We start from the raw sequence: 21892 nt of genomic DNA, 5'->3' as shown, positions 1-21892 counted from the left end.
GAGCTAACCATAGATTTAACATACCAGTAATCACACTCCTGTTTACCCAAAGGAGTAAAAAACCTGCATGTAAATGTTTATAACAGCTTTACTTATAGTTGCCAAAATTTGGGAGCAACTTGAGAAGTCCTTTGGTAGGTAAATGGATAAACCAACTGATAACAGTCATACAATAGACTACTAAATCAGTGATAAAAAAGAAAGGATCTCTTAAGCCAAGAAAAGACCTGGAGGAATGCATATTACTAAGTGAGAGAAGTGCATCTGAAAAGGCTACATAGTCTGATTCCCACATTTTGGAAAAGAGAAAACTGTAGGGATGGTAAAAAAAGATCAGTAGTTGCTGGGGGTTGTAGGGAAGAAAGAAGAGATGAATAGTTGGAGGACAGAGAATTTTTCAGGGTAGTAAAACTATTCTGTATCACACTGTAATGGTAGACATGTGACATTATGCATTTGTCAAAACTCGTACGACTATAGAACACAGAGTGAACCCTAAAGTAAACTATGGTTCTTAGTTAATAATAATGTGTTAATACCATCAATATTGATACATAAATTTTAACAAATGTACCACACTAATGCAAAATGTTACTGATGGGGGAATTTGTGTGTGTGGAGGGCAGAGTATATGGGGACTCTATTTTCTGCTCATTTTTTTCTTAAAGCTGAAACTGCTCTAAAAAATAATGTTTGTTAATTAAGAAAAATAAGACATACAAAACCGTTTAATTTAAAATTAATGTATTTGATCCATTTATATTAGCTAAAGAACACTGAGCTATTATAAATCTCTTATGGAATAAGGGGGCAGTATAAATAAACAGACCATTGAACAATATAATAAATAATGCAGTAAGATAAAATTTTACTAAAATACAAAGATGCTTTTCATGTTGAAGTATCTATGCTCACTAAAATCCAAAAGAAATATCTTTAAAATATAATCCAGAGAAAGTGTGTCTGTGGGGATATGGTGGGAACCAGTTTATTTCAATTATAGAAGCTAAAGTTATTTAAAGCATTTTCTTGCTTATTTAATGTTTCAGCTGTCATCATTTTAAAATGAAAGCTAAGCAATAAATATATATTGTTTTTATATGTGAATGCCATAAGTTTATCTAATATCTGTTTTACCTTATGTCAGTTTATCTCTACCTGTTTTTAAAACCATTATGAAAGTTTTATTACAGGTGTTAATAGTTATGGGAGTGATATAGATGATGCTAAGCATCTTATTTATGTTAAGATTTTAGATTTCCATTCATTTTGGAGAGAGACACAGTATTTTTGAAAAAAATTAATCAGCACAGTGACTTTTTAAAAAAATATATTTATACATATCAGGAAACAGTGTTCATTCTGTAATTGTGGTTGGTTTCACTAGTGAATTTGAGGGTACATGTCGACTTTGAGTTTCATACCTGAGCGAATATGATATATTCTTTGGCAGTTCATTTTCACACATCCATTTTCACATGGATACATTTAACTTACAGTTAGAGTTGTTTCAGACAGACACAAAGCACTTAATTCATAAAGGATTTGAGGTGGAATTTAATGTTAGTCAGTATACTTGGTTAAGTCTATTAAAGATAAAGCTTTACAGTTTCATTCAACCATGTTCGTATAACATTTTGTTAGCACTAATCTGTTAGCAATGTGGGAAGACTTCGATTTGAGTGGTAAAATATAGGTAGCATTTTAATAATTTTACAAATGAAACAATGGGAAGAATGCCCTGCTTTCAGAATTAGAAATGACCTCAGGGTAGAGATATCTGTTTTTAATGGCCTTCGAGGCTGGAATGAACAGGTCATAGGACTTCAGTATTGCATTAATAAACAATCTTCTGTTGTCTTACTATCTTTTTGCCCACTGTGTTTTTGAGAATTTTGTTGCTTTTGATGCATAATAATCTAGATTAAATAAAGATTTGGTAGAGGAACTGCATTTTATAGTGGTTAAGATCTTTGGATTCACACAGATGTGGGTTCACATCTTGGCTCTGCTGGATAGTTGCTGTGATCTAGGGCATGCTACATGGTCTCACATCTCTTTTTTAACCTCTTAATAGTGGGTATAACACCACTTCCTTCCTCTGAGGGGTGTTAACGTGTTTTAAGCAGATTTTATATTTATTTGGCTAGTTCCTGTCTCATAGTAAGTGCCACACAAAGAAGAGTGGCTGCTGTTGTCCTCAGCTTTCATACTAGTCCCAAGGTAGGATCTTCTAGAATGTTCAGGGAGCCATTACAGACCCTCAGGATTTTGTCATTTTTCTTTTGTTGATCAATGTCTACAAAATCTAAAAAGTCAGTGCTATCTTGATAATGTAATTAGGATATAGGAATATAATAATGGGGAGCAATTACTAATTTAACAATATTCTTTAAAGTTTTATTATTCAGAGTTTAAAGGGTTGTAGTTCTTTGGATTCAGAAACATCACCAAGAAGATACTTAGTTTTTATTTCAGGAAGTTTCTTCCTTGTGACTAAAACAACGGAATATTCTTTAAATGTCATCCAAATTTGTGCTGAATACCTTAAAAATATTCCAAAACATTGCATTGTAGCTACAAAAGAGTTCTCCTCCAGATTGACAGCTAGGCCATGATTTATTACAGGATCTGCTTTTAACATTATTTTGTCTGGAATGAACAGAGCGGTTGAAGAAACTCCATCCATCTTTTTGTTTATTTGACATCTATGCCACATTAAATGTACCTTGAAGAAACAATGTATAAATAAGAAATTCTCTTTAACAGTGATGATTACTCATCAGTAAGATAAATCTCTTGACATTGATACAAAAGGAATCCTGTCAAGCAATGTCGGTGAAAATTTAAATAAAGCATGTTTTTCAAGCTTAAAAATAAATTTTTGAAGCAGATATTTTAGCCTTACTTTCTTTCCAAGAGTTAGCATTACCAAGTATGCTCACGTTTTTCTTTCTCTTCACCAAAATTAGCACCATCTCCCAAGCTTTCCTGTTCTAGCTCACCCACTGATTATGTATGACAGGAATAATTAGTAGAAATAGAATATGTCCTTTTTTGTTATTGATGTTTATCAAAAGTTGAAAAAAATATTGAACAAGTAAATAAAGACTTTGATAAATACATTTTGTTGTGCTTTCCTACATTTCCATGTGCTTTTTGGAAGGGCTTTTGTTTGTTTTTAAGTGATTTGGGGAAAGGGAGGAAGGGAATAGAGTAATTGAGGCAGGAAGATACCTTGGCAGCATTGTACAGTTGTTTCTTGGGAATGTTAGGAACTGATTCTTAAGAGTCTCTGCCCTGGAATTTAGAGCCAGTGAGTAGTCTGTAAATAGATAATCGTGAATTATCAACAAGTGGTCACTATCTGTCCTTCTTAACTTCTTTATCTTTTATTAGGTGTATTTTCAGATTTATTTTTTTGGGAATCTGAATTTTTTTTTAATTCTCATGATTGTTGAATATAGATTTCTCGAGGGATGGGAGACTTCTACTTTTATTTATTATTTAGTGAATATATTTTTAAATATTAGACTGTTACCAATAATTTAGTTGCTAATCAGTTGATGTTTTCAGTAGTACAGCCAGATTGACACCTTCTTCCATAAATTAGTGTTTAACTTTATGATTGTCTCTGAATACTTGAATCTGTGTTTGACCTGCGTCGTTAACATTTATCAAGTTGGTAGAGCCTATAAACTATAGTATGTCCTCCTAGAATTCTAATTCTGAATTCTTATTACTTCTGAATAAAGCTCAAGATTGATCCAGTTGCATACTGTTGGGTTATAGAGACTTGTTTTAAATAACTGAAGTATAGTTGATTTACAACATTGTGTTAGTTTCTGGTGTATATTGATTCATTTATACATATATATAATTATTTTTCATATTCTTTATTGTTATAGGTTATTATGAGATATCGAATATAGTTTGCTGTGCTAAACAGTAGGACCTTTCTGTTTGTTTATTTTATATATGGTAGTCAGTATCTGCAAATCCCAAACTCCTAATTTATCTCTTCATCCGTCATTCTCCCCGGCCACCATCAGTTTGTTTTCTATGTCTGTGAGTCTGTTTTTGTTTTGTAAATAAGTTCATTTGTGCTGTTCTTTTAGATTCCACGTATAAGTGGTAACATGTGATATTTGTCCTTCTCTGTCTGACTTACTTCAATTTAGTTTGATGACCTCTAGGTCCTGCCATGTTGCTGCAAATGGCATTATTTCATGGATTATAGAGATTTCTTGGTATATTAATCCTGGCAGTTGCTGACTGTTTAGCGACATCACAAATATACTGGAAAGCCCTTTCTAGACTTTACAGATTATAGTGGTAGATGGTGCTTGTCTTAATCAACATTCCGCACAAGCCACGTGTCTAGTTTCACATGAACAGAGTATGGTAAGGACAGGAGTGGACTGGTGGCAGTTAGGGGCTAAGAGTCCATAGGAGAAACAGTATTCTCCAGTCATTGCTGTAAAGAAGGAGGTGGGAGAATGAATAGAAGAGTTCATTATTAGGGTACTTAAAAAAATAGCAAAAACAAAAGCAAAGGACAGTTTTTATGTTAATTCTTGGTTGTAGCAGGAAAAACTATTATGTTTGTGAAAGTTTGCTCTTTTACTCAATCCATTAAAGATGATAGTGTGAATGAAACCGTAAAGTTGACAGGTAACTTCTTTAAACTGGGTTAACATTCTCAGTGTATGTGAAAGCAGAAACTGACCCAAGCATGCAGCAAAAACTTCTGAACTAAGATTATAACTAGGTTTCTTCATTTTTATTCTGATGTTTTTTAAAAAATAGATTTTGTAATGTTTACTAACACTTAAGCCCACTGTAATGTCTTATTTAATGTTTTTAGAGTAGGAAGTGAATTTAGAGTTTTCTTTTCCTGTCCAGTTCCATATTCTTATTTCACCTGTGTGAAACTGAAGTCCAGTAACTTGCCCAAGGCTGCGTAGCCAAAGACAAATTTGAGTGTTACGTTTAGGCAGGTCATTCACACATGTTAGTGGCAATCAGTCTAGCTAGTAATCAGAGTCACTTTTGGAGGTGTGCTTTTTCAGAACGCTCAGATGAATGTTATGATCTGTGTTGCTTTTAAAAAAACAACAAATAATTGACTGGATTCATGTCAGTCAGTTTTTAAAGTGCCAGGAACCATTCTTTTGGTTTGCACATTGAATACGCCAGTGTTCAATAGCATTTGAACCTATTATGTGAGTAATTATGTGAAAACGAGGCTATCTAGAGGGTAGCTCTGTGTTTCCAGGGACAAGATAGTTTGTGCATTAAGTCGTATGTGTTAATATTTATGTTGGCATAGAACTTCATCTCTCTTCCAGTATTGACTATTAACTGTCATTTGATATTTTTCTGATAGTGATATAATATTTAGTGATACAGAATTTGAAAAAATATTGCATATGGAGACACACACACACACACACACACACCTATTTTAAACTAGGGAATTTTTAGAAAGGAGGCAAATAAATAGGCTGTCCGCAGTTAAATGTCAAGAATTTCTAGCTCTAATTAAATGCTGGTGTGAAAAGTGATTTTCCCTCCTTATATGTGTATCTGCTCTGCATTTGAACTCATTTGTAGGGAACACTACTAGATTATGTAATTGCCCTGTGTTTACACCCAACACCTCCTACCACCATCACTCACAAACCCAAGCTGATTCCTATTCATTATCTAGGTTGTAGCCTAGTCACCGCTCCCCTCTGCTTCTTTCCTCAGCCTTTTCAGGTTAGGATCGGTCCATTGTGGTCTTCTCTTCAAGCCTCTGTTCTCTTTTCTTTTATTCTGTGTACTTATTTGTGTTTATTTGATCAACTTTTTAGCTTTTGGGGCTGAGAGTTTGCAAGTGGTGCTCCTAGACCAGTTCACTCCTTTATGTTATAACCATGTAGCAGTTTATCACTCTTAATTGATGGAAAGTTGGTCCTTGGGGAACAAAAATATCTTCCCTATCTTACTGTTTTTATGCGTGAAACACAGATGTGCATTAGTGCATAAATAAGTATACAGTATATGTATCATTTTAAAATTTCATAGCTGCAAATGATTAGGGGAGAAATGCCTAAAAAAACTCCTTAGCCAACAATAATTGTGTGTGAGGGGGTAAGTTGAGATCACTGTTCTGTACTTATATAAATCGACATCCTTTTCTGACATCTCCAGTTCAGTGTTACTTAAAAGCGTCAAACCCTCTTGTCCAAAACTGAAACAGTTCTCTTTTTTCCCCACTCCACCCAAATCTTTTCCTCATCCTTTCTGTCCAGTTTCAGTAAGTGGCATCACATGAGTTTCTCTGCCCTTTCTGCCCTATCACCTCACCTCGAGGCATTGCCTCAGCTCAGGCTGCCCTCTTTCCCTGCCTGGATTATTGCTACAGCTTTTCAAATTATTCTTTCTGCTGTTCTTCTGTTCTTACCCTTGCTCTAACTTTTATACACACTGCACGAGAGAGAGCTTCTAAAATATACGTCTGATTATCTCTTATCCAGTTTAGAAACTACGGGTTCTTAGGGATCTGAATCCTATCTCCATAGCACACCCTGCCTTTCCCTTAATTTTCTGGTCTTTTCCTTTCTTCTCAGATTTTGTTCTGTTCTCCCTACTTGCCCTCACCAACAATAAGCTTTTATTTTGAAGTCACTCGGTGACTTTTATTTTGAAGGTGCTCCTCACAAGTGCCACTTTCTTCCTCATCTGTGGTCTTTTTCAAATGCTGCTTCATCTACCTGTGATACTGTGCCTCTGAGTTCTTTTCTTGCCATCCCCAGCCCCATATGACTCCCTGTCTCCCAGTGTTCAGTTCAGATGTCCTGTCCTCATAAGCTTACTTTGTGATTATTTTTACTATACTGTTTGTCTAGGTTGCTTTTTTTCCCCCCACTAAATGACTTCTTGAGGAATGATTTACTTTTTTGTTTCTCCATCTCCTCCATTATTTAGGAGGCATTCTATAAATATGTGCCGAGTGGAAAATGAACAAGTGCGCAGGCTTGCTTTAAGAGCTGGTATCATATGGTCTTTTGGGTATCCTGTTTTCCTGGGCATTTCACCATATATTTTTTCTCCCATGAAACATTGCATACTAGGTTGAATTAAACGTATTCCTTTTTTACAGTAAATATTAATGATTTAGACCAAACAACAGTATATAAAGAGTAGATTTTCAAGTCTTTAAATGTTTGCTTTTCAGAAATAGAATTAACCGATTTTATAACTCGTTTATTTTTTATCTATAAAAAAGTATTAACATTATTTAAGTAGAGAGATTATCAAAAATATTTCTGACTCTGTATTTTTTCTCCTTCTTATTCTGCTTAGCTAAAGGACACGAAATCAGCAGATCAGAAAACCACACTGCTTCATTTTCTTGTGGAAGTATGTGAAGAAAAACACCCTGATATCCTGAATTTTGTGGATGATTTGGAACATTTAGACAAAGCTAGCAAAGGTTTGTGCTTTTATAGACAACATATCAATGCTCTGGGTCTTCGGTTAGTACTTAAAGACAGAAAATAATGCCTTTTATTTGAACATACTTGCCACTTTGTCACAGTGTTTTCATGCTGAATATATCATTTTAAAATTAGAAAGTTGTAGGACATTTATTTTATGAATTGTCATTATTGGAGCTGTTGGTTTAATTTATTTGATGAGATAAGAAGTCCCTATATTCAAAAATAGGTGGTTTTGTAGTTTAAACCTGGTAAATACCTGCCAGCCCCACCCTCCGCTGTTAAGCCTCCTCCCCTGTGGCCTGTGCAGTGCTCCCTGGATGAGTGTCAGTCACAAGTACCTGGGACTGTTACACATCGGAGCCACGCACCTGTAATCAGTGTCCCCCTTGGTCTGAGTTCTAAATCTCCGTGCACCTATCTTACAGGTGTAGTCTGCTTTTCTTTATCCCAGTAGGCTCTCAACTGCTTGAGATTCCAGTCACTCCTTCCTTTATGTCCCAGTTTTTAACCTTCTTCTTTAGCCCCTACTGTGGGTGTAGATAACATTATAGAGACAATCAGAGAAAGGATAGACCCTAAAATTTATATTTGGTTTTAATATGACATATACAATTTTTTGACCACCTGAAGAATCCAGGTTTCATTTATGTAGCACATGAATTCTGTGGAAAAAAAGCTTCACTTGCCTCCAAACAACTTATTTATGAATACACATTTGTATGAATATATACAAATGTATGCATATACCTTTTGAAAGACTTCTCATTTGGATCAGTAGAGTGAGTACCTGTTTTCTTTTTGTACAGGTCACTGGTTATTAGTAATGTCACATTATTTTTGCAATCTGTTTATTTCCTTCCTAAAATTAAAATTCGTCAGCTTAAAGAATACATTTTTTCTGTATTCTAGTGAGTATTTCTTCTTAAATTAAAAAAAAAATCAGCTTTATCATTTCCTACCCCCTTTAAATTGTTTCTTCAATAAAATGGGGATTGTAGCACTTTTTTTTTTTTTTTTTGCAGACAGGCACGTGATTGGATGTGATATTCTTTGACACTTTTTGGGCAAAAGGGCACAAAGGAAAAATCATTAAAATAATTAACTGATACTCAGAATAGCTTTTAAGTGATTAGTTGATTAATTCAATGAAGACAACTTTCTTAAAATGGGATTTCTGAAATTTTGGAATAAAATTTGAGTAAATGGAATGAAAAAGAATTGAAAATGGGTGTTCTTGATGAACATTAAGCTTGATAAGTATCAGAGATGAAGTATCAAATGAAGAAGTGCTGCAAAGTGCCTTGAAATATAGAAAACTTTCTTTTTCTGGGGAAAAGATAGTTGAGTAGTTAACAGCTCACATCGACATTAGGTCTTCAGCAAGAATTAAGTCAACGCAGGCATTTTCTGATAATAGCAGTTTGCATTTCTGATCATTTCACCATCCCTCATACTAATTGTACAGCTGAAGAGTAAGCTGGAACATACTTCTCTTTCAGATATGTTTTTTATGATAGAATTTATTTTCTAGCAGTTTTTGCTATAACTAAAAATTTCAAAATGTTACTTACCTATTTTGATTCATTTGATTGAATATAAAATTCTGTGTAAATATTAAAATATTTTGCTTTTGGAAAATATTTAACTTTTATGAGGGCTTGCAGCATTGTAACCTGATAATGAGATTCTTCTGTTTGCTTTTTCTTTTTTAGTGTTTCTATGGGGCATTCTGAGGCTTTAGGGGTTTTAGTTTCCATCTGTTACATCGGAGGCACGTGTGTGTGTATGGGTCAACAGACACCGTGAATGTGTTTCACAGGGAGCAGCCAGCTTCATATTTGAAGTAGAAAAGCCATCACTGGGAGATTTTTTTTTTTTTTTGCAGTATGGGTGACTGTTGAGCATAATTTCTTTTTATAATTATATTACCCTATTAATGGATGAGATTTTAGAGGAATAAATATAATGTTTGGGATGAAATAACTCTGTTTGCTTTGGAGAATTTCAGTGCTCTTATATTATAGATCATCATTTGAAAGTTTCCAGATTTGAAATCTCCTCAGTGAACTATCACATGAATTAAAAAGTACCTTTGTTTTTGAGACATAACAAATCCTGGCCATTAGGTACGCCTGGATCAGCAGGGGGAACTTTCATTGCAACTAATGAGCTTACCCGTATGACAATTTTCAAGAATCTACTTCATTAGGGCTGCTTCTTTGCTAAAAGATAATGGCTTCCAGCTTTTCTGTTGTATTTCAGTGAAAAATATTTTGGGTCATTATTGTATTTCTGTATACCATTGTAATATTTCTTTCCTTTATGGACTTCTAAGGATTAAATACATTTTTCCCTTGTCTAAACAGTTGAAATTAATGAACTCTAACCTTTGATGGTTTTATTGATTATTTCACAATAACATGTTTCATTATTAAATTGGAATAGTATTTATGAATGAATAGAAAATAGGACTAAACTTTGGGGTTTTGGAGTATATTAAAATAATTCCAAGGTAAATTTACAGTATCACATTGTTAAGCCTATGTCTTTTTTTAGGATAATTATAGCTCCTCCATATAATTCCACTCTTCCCTAGGTAGTCATCTCTGAATTGTAGAAATACCACGCTAGTCGAGTCTGTAACTCACTTATTCACGCATTCATTTAACGAGCATGTGTTGTTTGATTTACTGTGTCAGAAATTGTGCTCTTGTCTTGCTGCTGGTCCAAGGTGTGGTTTCCATGTGGTTGTGCAGCCCAGGCTCCTCACTCACATCTGGCTTCCGTCCCAGCTGGCTCCCCCTCTTACTCTCAATACACTTCGCTTCCTCCTCCTCTTCTGTGCAGCCTCTCTAACTATTGCCATTGTTCTTAGCCTAATACTGAGTCCTTCTCTTTTTTTCCCTCCCTGTAGCTCCTCCTGAGGTGATCTCTTTCCTCCTCAAGGGCTTAAGTACCATCGTCACATTAATAACTTGGAAATTTGTACCCAGACTGCACACTTGTATGTCCAGCTTACTTGCCATCTCCGGCTACTTCGCGGTGTGTAGATCACGTAGACCATAAAGCGCGGCTCTTGATTCCTGCTCCATTACTGTCTCCTCCCCAAATTTTATTTACTTGAGAAAACCCTCTTTGTCTCACTTTCTTCTGATTTCCTTTTTCTCGTTTTTCCTGTCTCTTTATAGCCTTCAGCACCTCAGCCGAGAGCTGTGTGGTAGATTCTATGGGAAGTGGCAGCTGTGGCCCTAAATGTTGCCTGGTTCTCTCCTTTGTCAGGTAACTTAAAGTGAATGTCACCTTCCCTTTGCTGCTTTTTCCTGATGCTTGCTGGGAACCTCACCTAAGTTTCTGTGTATTTGAACCTTTCTTTAAGGATAAATTCTTGGCTTTTCCAGAAGACCTTTGATCACTGTTTAAGAACTACCACTCTAGGTGAGAGTCTATTCCTGGAAATACTGGGAATGAAACTAGCTTCCGGAGAAAGAGTAGTATTCAGGGTATTATCAAGAGTGGATTTTATGACTGCCCATTCCTAACTTTTTTCACTTTTCTCATTTCCACACTTTTAGCTTTCAGGAGCATTCTTAGATGTTTTATATTTGATTTTGTTTGCTCCATTTTATAGACTTCTCTGCTTTTAAGACTATTTGCTTGCTTTTAGCTAGTAGTTCCCTGGTCTGACCCAAATGTTTGTCTACTCAGGTATATCTCCTGGGTTCCAGTTCCTCGTAACTTTCCAACATTTTATGATAAATGCCTTACTAAATACAAAAGGTTTCTCTTTTATTCACCTACTGTGAGCACTTAGAACAGCTAATTTCCAGGTGGCTGCCACCTGGAAACGCACAGTGTTTGAAAATTTCAAATTCATCTGCTATAACAAGCAGAAAGCATTTTCAGAAGCTTCCATTAACCTCCTTAAGCTATAGACTTCCAAAAATGGCAATTAAAATTTATTAGCAAGTTTGACATGTATTTTGGATATTCAGTGTTAGTTATTAAGTCAGTTGCATTTTATATTTTTAAATGTATATTATAAATACATAAAAATATTTATTGTGCAACAGAATTAACACAACTAACATTGTGTTAGTTGGAACTATTATGTCACAGAGACTAAAGCTGAGGCCTCGTAATTTTGCTAGATAAATAATTCTTTTGGTCTTTCGAATCAGTTGTAAAATATTGGAGTTTTATGAAAGTACACATTAGTATACATTTCTGCCAATAACAATGAAATAGTTTGGCAGGATACATTGTTGATAGTAGGGGCATTTATAATAAGATAATTTAGTTAAGACAACCAGACAATATATTACTTTAATTGAATTGTCAACAAAGAGCACAATGATAAAATCTTTTATGGGCTGAATTCTGTCCCCATATATTGAAGTCCTTCAGACGCTGAAGCTTTAACTCCTTACCTCAGAATGTGACTGTATACAGAGATGGGGCCTTTCACTTGGTGATTAAGTTAAGCTGGGGTCCATAAGGTTGGCTCTAATATAATCTGACCTTCATCCTTATAGAGGGAATTTGGACACACAGAGAGACGTCAGGGGTGCACATACATAGAAGACCAGCCACGTGGGAACAGAACAGGAGGGTGGCAATCTGCAAGCCAAGGGGAGAGGCTTCAGAGGAAGCCAGGCTTGTCAGCATTTTGGTCTTGACTCTAGAACTGTGCAAAATAACTTCTAAGCCGCCCGATCTGTGACATTTTGTGACGGCAGCCCTAGCAAACTAATGTAATCCCTTAAGACATTTTTCTTGTTTAGTTTTTTGGCTTTAGAATAGAGTGACCTATACTGAATGATTTTTTACTTTATCAGATAATTTGAAGAAACAGTCGTAGACCTGCTGTGTTGGACATTCACTAGTGATCAGTTTAGTAATACCAAAGGTTCTTGTACAAACCATGAATTACCATGTTATTTTAAATAATTACAAGTATGCCTCAATTCCTTCTTAGACATGACTCACTAATTAGTACATGTGTAAGGGAATATCGAGGCATTCTAAATAAATATATTCATGAGCATTCACATTTAATTTTTAGGGTTAGAGTGATGGCATCTCCTGGATTTTATTTTAGAATACATTCATTTACACAGCACTAAGTACGCTAAGGTTTTGCTTTGTTTTATCATTTCTTTTACTCACTATGTGCCTTCCTTAATTTCTTTACCACTTCTCCCTATTTTGCTACTATAATAGTTGTAATTTTCCTATAAGCAGGTAGCTGATAAGACTAGTAACGCTCTAAATTATCTGTTGACACTTTTCCAGAAAAGACTTCAGATATGAACAGATAGATGGTGGTACCTTCTTTCTCCAGTTAGCCTGTGGAAGCAGGGGAAATATTTGATGTCTCCTACTTGAGTAGCACTGATCTACATATAGATGGAGAGCGAGAAGCTACATCTGGAAAGCTAGTCTATAATTCCTGTGTGGTTAGGTCTCAGTGATCTATTTTGACGATCTGTAGCCTTCTAGTAAGTATACTGAGGAACTGTAAAACAATATTAATATTACTACAAGCCAAATACAATAAAAATGAGTTTATTTAAAAAATGCAATTCACATGTAGATTTTCATATACTTAATAAAAGGCTGTATATTTAAAACTTTACATTCAGCAAATTCACACTATTTACGTAAAAAGGTATGAAGAAATATAACTGGGCCATTCACATGGTAATTACAGGATTTAAGGAAAATATTTAAGGTGCACTGGGAGGGCAGCATACTGGTAAAGAGCCACAAGGTCCAAGCTGTTTGATAAACCACATTTTATGTAAATCCTGCCCCTTATTTCCAAGGATCTATGTAGAGTTGGCATCAGAAGTTTGAATTGGAGACTTGCATCTGTGACATTGTATTGCACTGTTTTATGGTACAAATATAAACAATTTTGAAAGGCAGTAGAATAGCATATAGGAAAAACATGGCCAAAACCCCCAGAAGGATTAAGGATTCTGTAGACTGACATTGAGGAACAGTAGGCATGGAGGAACTACTTGCAGCTAAAGATTGCTTTTTGAGATACTGAGCTAAGAGCATTTCCTGAATTGGCTGCTGCTTGGGCTGATGGATGACGATGAAGAAGAAAACCATGTCAGGAAGACCTCTATATCTTTTTGGAGGTTAGCAGACTGCGAGTGGCATCAGTATAGCATTAATCTTTTCAAGAAATGAACAGTTTACAGTGTTTGCAGATTTTTTGGCCAGCCACAGAGTTGAAATAGCTATTTGAACAGTTCCATCAGTGTCACCTGTGAGCCATCGCTGATATCAAGTAACAGGGCAGGCTCAACAGTGACGGCCAAGGTCTTGGAGCTCTGTTAGACCACTGGCTGAGAAGCAGTATTTACTGCCCTTCAGTTCTGCAGCATGAAGTGGGAAATTACAAACTGGGTAGATGAAAGAAAATTTCAGAATGAGGGCAATCTCAGAATGAGGGCATTCTGAAGGATGGCTTAACATGACAAATCTGTATGCTGCAAGAAGCCTAAGCGGTGGATGGAGCAAACACAGTTACAGCTGTCTGCAGAACCTCACCGTTCACAAGGTCGACATGAACTAACCAGGTGAACGGTCATGGAGGTGCGCAGATGCTGAAGGTGGAGCTGCCACTGCTTCCTAAAATGCGACTGTGTTTATGCAGCTTACAGGATCTTAAGTTAGTAGTTGTATTGTTTCCTAGGGCTGCCATAACCTATCACCACATACCAGTTCGCTCTAAACAACGTAAATGCATTCTGTAACTGTTTAGAAATTCAGAAATCTGAGATCAAGGTGCTGGTAGGATGGATTCCTTCTGGAGCCTCTCGGGAGGAACCATCCAATGCCTTCCTCTTAGCTGCTAGTGGCTGCCAGCAATCCTTGGCTTTCCTCTGCCTCCGTTTTCATACTGCTTTCCTTGGTGTCTATATCCTCACCTCTCCTTATAAGGACAACCGTTATTTGATTTAGGTCCTACTCTAAATCCAGGGTGATTTCATCTCAAGAACCTTGACTAATTCTCTCTGCAAAGATCCTGTCTCAAAAGAAGTCACGTTCTGATGTTCTGGGTGGACATGGAATTTGGAAGGACACTGTTCAGCCCACTACGGTCATCCTTGTCATCACTTGCATAACTGCATGGAGGCAGCACCGTCATCTCTGATGGATTCATTCATCTTTATGAGACAGTTAAGGGCAACTGCACTGATGGTATATATATATGGAAAGCATTTACTTTATGTTGTGAAATGTTTTGGTGTTTAAGGGTTATTGTTGATGACCCTGTGAAATACCTTTTTCTTCTATCACTGTATGCAAATAATAGTTAAAATTGAAATTCGTAATATGCCTCTGAATTTAAGGAATTTTCATTGACAGGCAGTGACAATTACAGTAATTTCAGTAAGTGATTCTGTGGGTAAAATAAAAATGTGATCTAGATTCTAAAGGCATTATATTACGGGAGAGGATGTTACTACAACCATAGACTCTGAAACTAGTCAACTGGGGTTCAAACCCTAACTGTGCCCATTACTAGAGGTGTAACCTTGAATGAGTTTCTTATCCTAAGACTCAGCTTTCTTATGTATAAAATGAGGATAATAGTATTTAATTTAGAGGTTTGTTGTGAGGAATAAATAGCTTTACATGTGTAAATATAAAGCTTGTATGGCCCCTAGTAAGCACTGTGTGAATATTCTCAGCATTTGTTGTAGTTTTTGTTGATGTTGTATTTCAGTGCTTATTTCTTGTTCACACACATCTGCCTATGCTATCATTAGTGATGCAGGTAAACATGGATCTCTGAATAATACGTTGTTATAGAATTTTAATATAGATTCTCAAGAGTTGTTTTGGTTGGTTGAATAGAATAAAAGTCGTCTTGCCTGAAACTTATGCAAGCTTTAGACTACAGGACCAAGGATTCTGTAGATTTAGGTTACTGAAAAACTTTTGCACTTGTCTGAAAATTAGAGAACGCTGTGCATATTGGAAGTGGCACAAATCGTAAATGTACAGCTCAGTGCCTTTTCACCAGTTGGACTTAGGAGACTGGGGAATGGAGTATGGAAAATGGATTCCATTTACCCTTCTGTGCTTCAGCCTAAGACACTCTATTTTTATTTTCTATTTCATATTTTGAGCTTTGATATAAGATTTCTTTTGAAAAAGGGTTTCTACTACTAAACAACCTTTGAAAACAACTAGTCTCCAGCAACTCGTCAACAACTGACAGTTATTTTATTTTCTAGAGGTGTTTGCTTGGTAGGCAAAATCAAATTTACCAGCCCAGAATTATTAAGGAATGTGACGTGGAAATACGAACCAACACTGACGATAAATAATAGAAGTGATAGAAACATCTAAAAAGATGTTTACTCACTTTTGTAGGAAAGCCTAAAGAAAATGTCTTCTTGGATAATCTTCCCCTCTCCCCTCAGAAGTATAGATTTAAAATTGATCAGTCAGGAGCCCGTTGTGTCATGTAAATATGTCTGTCAGCATGATGACAGCTTTTCAGCAGCTGTCTGTCAAACTACATATTTTATGGAAAAAAGAACTAGTATTCATTTATAGTTTTTGATATGTTTTGACCTTGTAAGAACCCTTTCCAAAAAGATTATTAATCTCTCTCTGCAAAGCAGACACTTGTCTTAGGCACTTAAATTAATAAGGGTTAGACTAACTTTGAGTGGCAGAGAAAAATAACAATGACTTATATAAGATCCATTTATTCATTATTTCATGAGTTGTTTTCGAATGTCTTTTGTGTCTTGAGCACCATTTGAGGTACAGGATAGAGGACTTGAACATAAGAAGAAGTTTCTGCTCTCTTGAAGTTTACATTTTGGGTGGCGGATACAGAAGATAAACCAAAGAAAGAAGTCAATGTAGATCATGTCAGGTGGTTAGCTCTGGGATTCTAAGCCAGGGTGTTTTGTCTGAATTTTTTGTTTGTTTGTTTTTTTGGAATGTTAGGTTAAGAGGTCAGGGAAGGCTCCATAGAGAAGAGAAGGTGACCTTTGCGTGAAAACCTGACCGATGTGTGAGGAGGCAAGACGAGACACGTGAGAGAAGCCTTCCAGGCAGAGCGAAGAGCAGGTGCAGAAGCCCTAGATGTAGGCATGAGACTGGGTGGCAGGGGGTGGAGCGGGCTGCATAGTAGAGATGCGGTCAGAGAGGTAACAGATTCTACATTATTGGCTATTGTAAGGATTTTGACTTTGCTCTGAGATGGGAAGTTGTTGGAAGGCTTTTGAGCAGAAGAGTGATATCTGACTTGCATTTTCAGAAGATTGCTTTGGCTGCTGCGTTGTGGGGGAAATGCATAGAACCAACGGCAGAAGCAGTGAAACCACTTGGATGCTGTGCTAATAATCTGGGAGAGACAGAATGTTGGCTGGGACCAGGAGGAGGTAGCAAGGGACGTGAGAAGGACTTAGGTAATGCGTCTGCTTGAAGGTAGAACCAACAGGACTTATTCTGTGATTAGGTGTCTGGGATACAAGAGAAAGAACATAGTCATGCCACCAATCATGTACTGAGATGTCGGAGCAGATTCCAGGAGAGAGATGAGTTCCAATTTGAAAATGTAAGTTTAAGATGCCTATTAAACGTCAAGTAAAGATTCAGCAGGCAGTTAGAGTTCAGGGAAAAGATATAAGCAGGACAAAAATTTGTAATTTTTCAAGTTCAGAGATAGGCAGCCCAGGACTTGCTAGATGCATGGTCTCCAATAACCACACATGAAAACTCCTAATTTGCAAGTCAGTCAGTCTGTCCTTACTATTCACAGTGGGACGCATTGAAAGCAGTGACACCTCCCTCCCAACACGTGCACACGAAATCATTATCCTGAGGGACCATTTTGAATATTGCTAGAAGTATCTCTGTTATGGGCCTCTTTAGTTTAATATTTACCATGTTCTTGAACATCTTATTTGTAGAAAGGAAGTTCCAAATTCTTATAGGTAAACATGATTTTCTGTTAGATAAGCTTCTCCCACTGGTACTGTTTTCTTTTCTAAAAAGCTTGTTATGTTTTTAAGGCCCTCTTTATAGTAACAACAGCAAAACCCTCATTGCATGTACAGGTCTTCCTCCACTTACGCTGATGTTACATCCAGATAAACCCATTGCAAATTGAAAATACCATATATTGAAAATGCATTGAATATACCTAACTTCCTGAACATCATAGCTTAGCCTGGTCTAATTTACCCACATTCAGAACATTACATTAACCTCCAGGTGGGCTAAATCATCTAACACAAAGTCTAATTTATAATAAAGTGTTGAAAAGCTCATGTAACTTATTGAATACTGCGCTGAAAGTGAAATACAGAATGGTTCTTTGGGTGCAGAATGGTTGTTAAGTGTATCCGTTATTCACCCTCATGGTGATCGTGTGACTAGCTGGGAGCTGCGGCTCACTGCCCTGCCCAGCATCACCAGAGAGTGTGTACCACATACTGCTAGGCCGGGGAAAGATCAAAATTCAAAGTCCAAAGTCCGGTTTCTATTGAATTTCTATAGCTTTCCCCACCGTGGTAAAGTTGGAAAATCCTTAGGTGGAACATAAGTCAGGGATCATCTGTAACAGAGTAAATTAGTTAGGGACTGCAAACTATAACGTATTATTATATGGGGTCCCATCAAGAGTCAGAACAAGGGGCAGAAGGAATAGCTGAGCAGAAGAAGGCAAGCTGAGGCTGACTGGCCAGTCACTAAGCATTCCTTCTTTCAATTTATACCTTTGTTTTGAGCCAAACTGCAAATTGTTTTGAGTTTGTGCTGTTTTACCATCTTATTTCAGTTTTATACTTTTTCGTCAACATAATGGGTTATATAATGATATTCTAGAACTTAGATTTTGTTCTAGGTCTACTTAACATTAAGGATTCTTCAAAATGCTACTGAAGTTTTTGTCCATCTTGTCCATCCGGTTTATTATTTTTACCTTTCAGTTGTGAAATATTCTTACAGTTTTGTTAAATACCTTTATTATTACAATCATCTACGAAAAATTACTACGTCAAGAGCCTGAAATGCTATAGTCCCTAGTTTTTCTCACAAAATAATTGTGTCTAGGAGCGCAGGAAGGTTAGCTTGAATGTTTACATTGTTTTCTGATAATAAGTTGTTGTTTAAGAGTTTTTTAAAGAAATCAATTTCCCTGTAATATATCATTGGTACATATGAATGAATGTGACATTTCTTAGTAAGTTTGTTATGAAATAATGACCAACACCTCCAGGAGATATTCATAGATGATTATTATTTAATTGAAAATATTTCTTAAATATATGTAATCTCTTCTTTTTCATTTGAAATCTTTCCATGGTAAGTCATAGAGGCCATTGTATTACAGAAAGCCTATTTTCATGGTTTCTGTAAACCTAAATATTTATAGTTGTGATTTTAACTTTTGTGCAAAGCTTCTCTAGCACCTCTAGTGTATAATTATCATAATGACTAGGCACCTGGAGAAAAGTCTGTATCTGGGATTGCAAGGTTTTAGATATTTAATCCGTTGTATTTTTCCCATTTCATTTTTAATGCTTTTATCTCAAGAGGTAAAAGTTAAATGTGAAATCCATTCCTTCAACAAACATTTGAGTTTCTGCACTATGTTATCTAACTGAAGGAAAAAAGATGAATAAAATACGGTTGTCTTCCCTTTGAAATTCCCAGTCATTGGGAGAGGAAGACACATAAAAAGATAGAAGTAATAGAGTGTAGTAATTGCAAAGACAGAGGTCATTACCAGGGAAGATGGTTGGGACCTCATCAGGAGCCTGACTGGAGTTTTGGACTCTAATTGTACAGTGTGAATAGGAGTGACTTGGGTGGAATGGGCAAGGCAAATAGTCATGTTATTTCCAAATTCAGGTACGGAATCGATGAAAGGGGTGGAGGGAAGGAAACCATAAGCAGGACTTTGACTTGGGAGTAAAGTGTGAATATGAAATAGAACCACACCAGGTTGAGGGTGGAACTCAGGTTACCGTCTGGTTTTAAGCAAGGAAGGTACATATTTAAATTAATGTTTTTCTGGAAACCCCCATGTACCGTATGGAGAAGGCACTGAGAGAAACTGTAGGAGACCAGAGGTCAGAGAAGAGGTAAGTGTCCCAGATGTCTTGAATAGTGTTCAGCCTAGCAAGGCTTCGGTCCTATTTGTCAAGTAAAATGTGAGGGATGTCACAATCCTTTGGATCTGAGAGTTCAGGACGGGAAGGGTCAAGACTAGCAGGTTTCTAGAGTGGGAAACAGGATTTATGGTTTTGCTTCCCACTGCTGTGAGATTACAGGTGGACAGTTGACTGAGGGCAGAGACACATAGCATTTGAGGTGACCCAGGTGTGTCCTGTCTGACTGAATATTAACTGAGTAAAATGCAAAAGTTGAAATTGCCTTTAAAAAACTAGTCAACTCTGATGATGGCTGTGTTTTGTTATTTCTAAATAATGAAAAGGAATTTAAAAATACAATTAATTTCTTGATCAAGAAATGTGACAAAGTTGAAAGATAAAATTTATACACAGGTCACATACAGAGATACCAGTATTAACACTTTTTTGAGGGTGTACAATTGAAAATTCTCTGCTCTACTTGGGATTTCTAATATAAAAAAATTACAGTCACTGACCTCAAAGAACTTGACATATGAGAAAAATGTGGCTAAAATTATGTTTGAAGATGTATAAGGGTACTATCTTTTTAAATATAATTGCTGAAAAAGAAAAACACCAAGGAAATTCTTAAATGCTCTTCAGTTTTACCCATCAGATTGCCCCAAACATTGGATTATATTTTATTTGCCTAGAACTTGCACACACATTTCTCCCTTCCACTTTCTCTCTTCTAGTGCTTTGGTCTTTATTTGAAAACCAGCAGTGATAAGTTGGTCAATTACACTTAAATCCTCTTAACTGTAATGTACAAATAATGTAATCATATAGTGCTGATGAAGCTTAAGTAATGGCTTACTGGGATTTCCATCTGTAGAGTGCCCACAGAACCATTTTTACAAAAAATAAATTGGTATTTTATACATTGCATTTTCTTCAGAAAATCTGGAGAAAGGGATCACTCATATTTCTGTAATAGTTCAACACTGCTTGTTGAATGCAAAACCATCTTTTAAGACAGCCTTCTTATTCTGTAAGATGTCAGCCTTAAATGTTTGAATATGCCCCAGACCTGCCTAACATCCCAAACACTTTGCTCTTGAAATTTGTACCTTTTCTTTTTAGCCTGACTTCCACAACACTGTTCCTGGCATGCTGATGGTGATGGTGATGATTTTTTTTCATTTCCTTTATTTTAATAATACTTACTTCAGTCTTAAGGTCTTCATTTTTTTTTGAATTCTAAGAATAAGAATAAGATCTCATAATATATATATATTTTTTAAATCTTCATCCTATATTATAGCATTTGTTCTTTTATGAAATATCTGGGAGGTCAAAATGGAGGAGAGAGTCTTCCTATTTCACTTATGTGGAAATTGAGGCAGTGAGAAGTTGCTTCAAATCAGTGATAGAATGTAGTCCCTGACCCATTGGCTACCAGTGAGTTGGAAAAGACTCAAAGGATCACTTAGTAAGTCTTTCCATCTCGACCCGAAGCCCTTCTCTCATCCCGCCAAGAAGCACTCACTCCCTGGGATGGCTCCCGTTCAATTAATTACAAGCATTGGCCTCCCCTAAGAGCAGCCCAGGCTGTTAGGCAGTTCTGAGGATTACAGCTCCTAAGTCAAAGTACTCCTCTTACACCTCCTCACAGGTACTGGGGTTCTGCCTTCTGACCAGACATGCCTTCTGTGTCCATGTGGTAGGGTAAAACATGCGTATTTGGTCTTTCTCCTGGTTCCTAAAATCATTCTTAAATGTTAGTAGTGTATTTTGTATGCTAATAAGATGACTCAGTCCAGATGAGGGGGTAGCCAGCCTGGGGAACTACAGGATGGGGCGACTGGTTGACAGAGGTACCAGCCTTGTGATTAGAGGGTTAAAACTTCCAGCCCACCCTCTGACCTCCAGTTCAGTCACCAGCAGCCAGCAATGTAATCATTCACACCTGTGTTGTGAAGCTTTGATGAGACTCCAAAACAGTGAAACAACGAGGCTAAGGGAGCTTCTATTGTAGTGAACACATGGATGTGCTGGAAGGGTGGTGTCCCTGGAGAGGGCTTGGAAGCTCTGTGCTAACTCCCCCTCCCAATTCCTGGTCCTATGCGTGTCTTCCATTTGGCTGTTCCTGAGTTATATCCTTTATAATAAAAAAACTATAATAGCAAGTATAGTAATTTCCTGAGTTCTGAGTCATCCTGGCAAATTACAGAAATTAAATGGGGAGATGGGAAAGGCATAAGAACACCTGAACTT

The 21892-nt window shown here is 36.5% G+C and overlaps 1 protein-coding gene across 7 annotated transcripts in view; it reads left to right on the top strand.

Moving 5' to 3' along the window:
- Positions 1 to 21892, top strand: part of DIAPH3 (diaphanous related formin 3) — a 473996-nt gene that overhangs the window by 269970 nt on the left and 182134 nt on the right. For all 7 annotated transcript variants that reach the window (XM_072976641.1, XM_072976639.1, XM_072976638.1 and 4 more), the window contains one exon: positions 7354 to 7483. In XM_072976641.1, the coding sequence (XP_072832742.1) occupies positions 7354 to 7483 (130 nt within the window). The remainder of the gene's footprint in view (positions 1 to 7353; positions 7484 to 21892) is intronic.

Source organism: Vicugna pacos, chromosome 14 (assembly GCF_048564905.1).
Source record: "Vicugna pacos chromosome 14, VicPac4, whole genome shotgun sequence".
In the NCBI taxonomy this organism is placed as follows: domain Eukaryota; kingdom Metazoa; phylum Chordata; class Mammalia; order Artiodactyla; family Camelidae; genus Vicugna; species Vicugna pacos.
The sequence above is the reverse complement of the archived record's forward strand: the minus strand, read 5'-3'. Positions and strand labels throughout refer to the sequence as shown.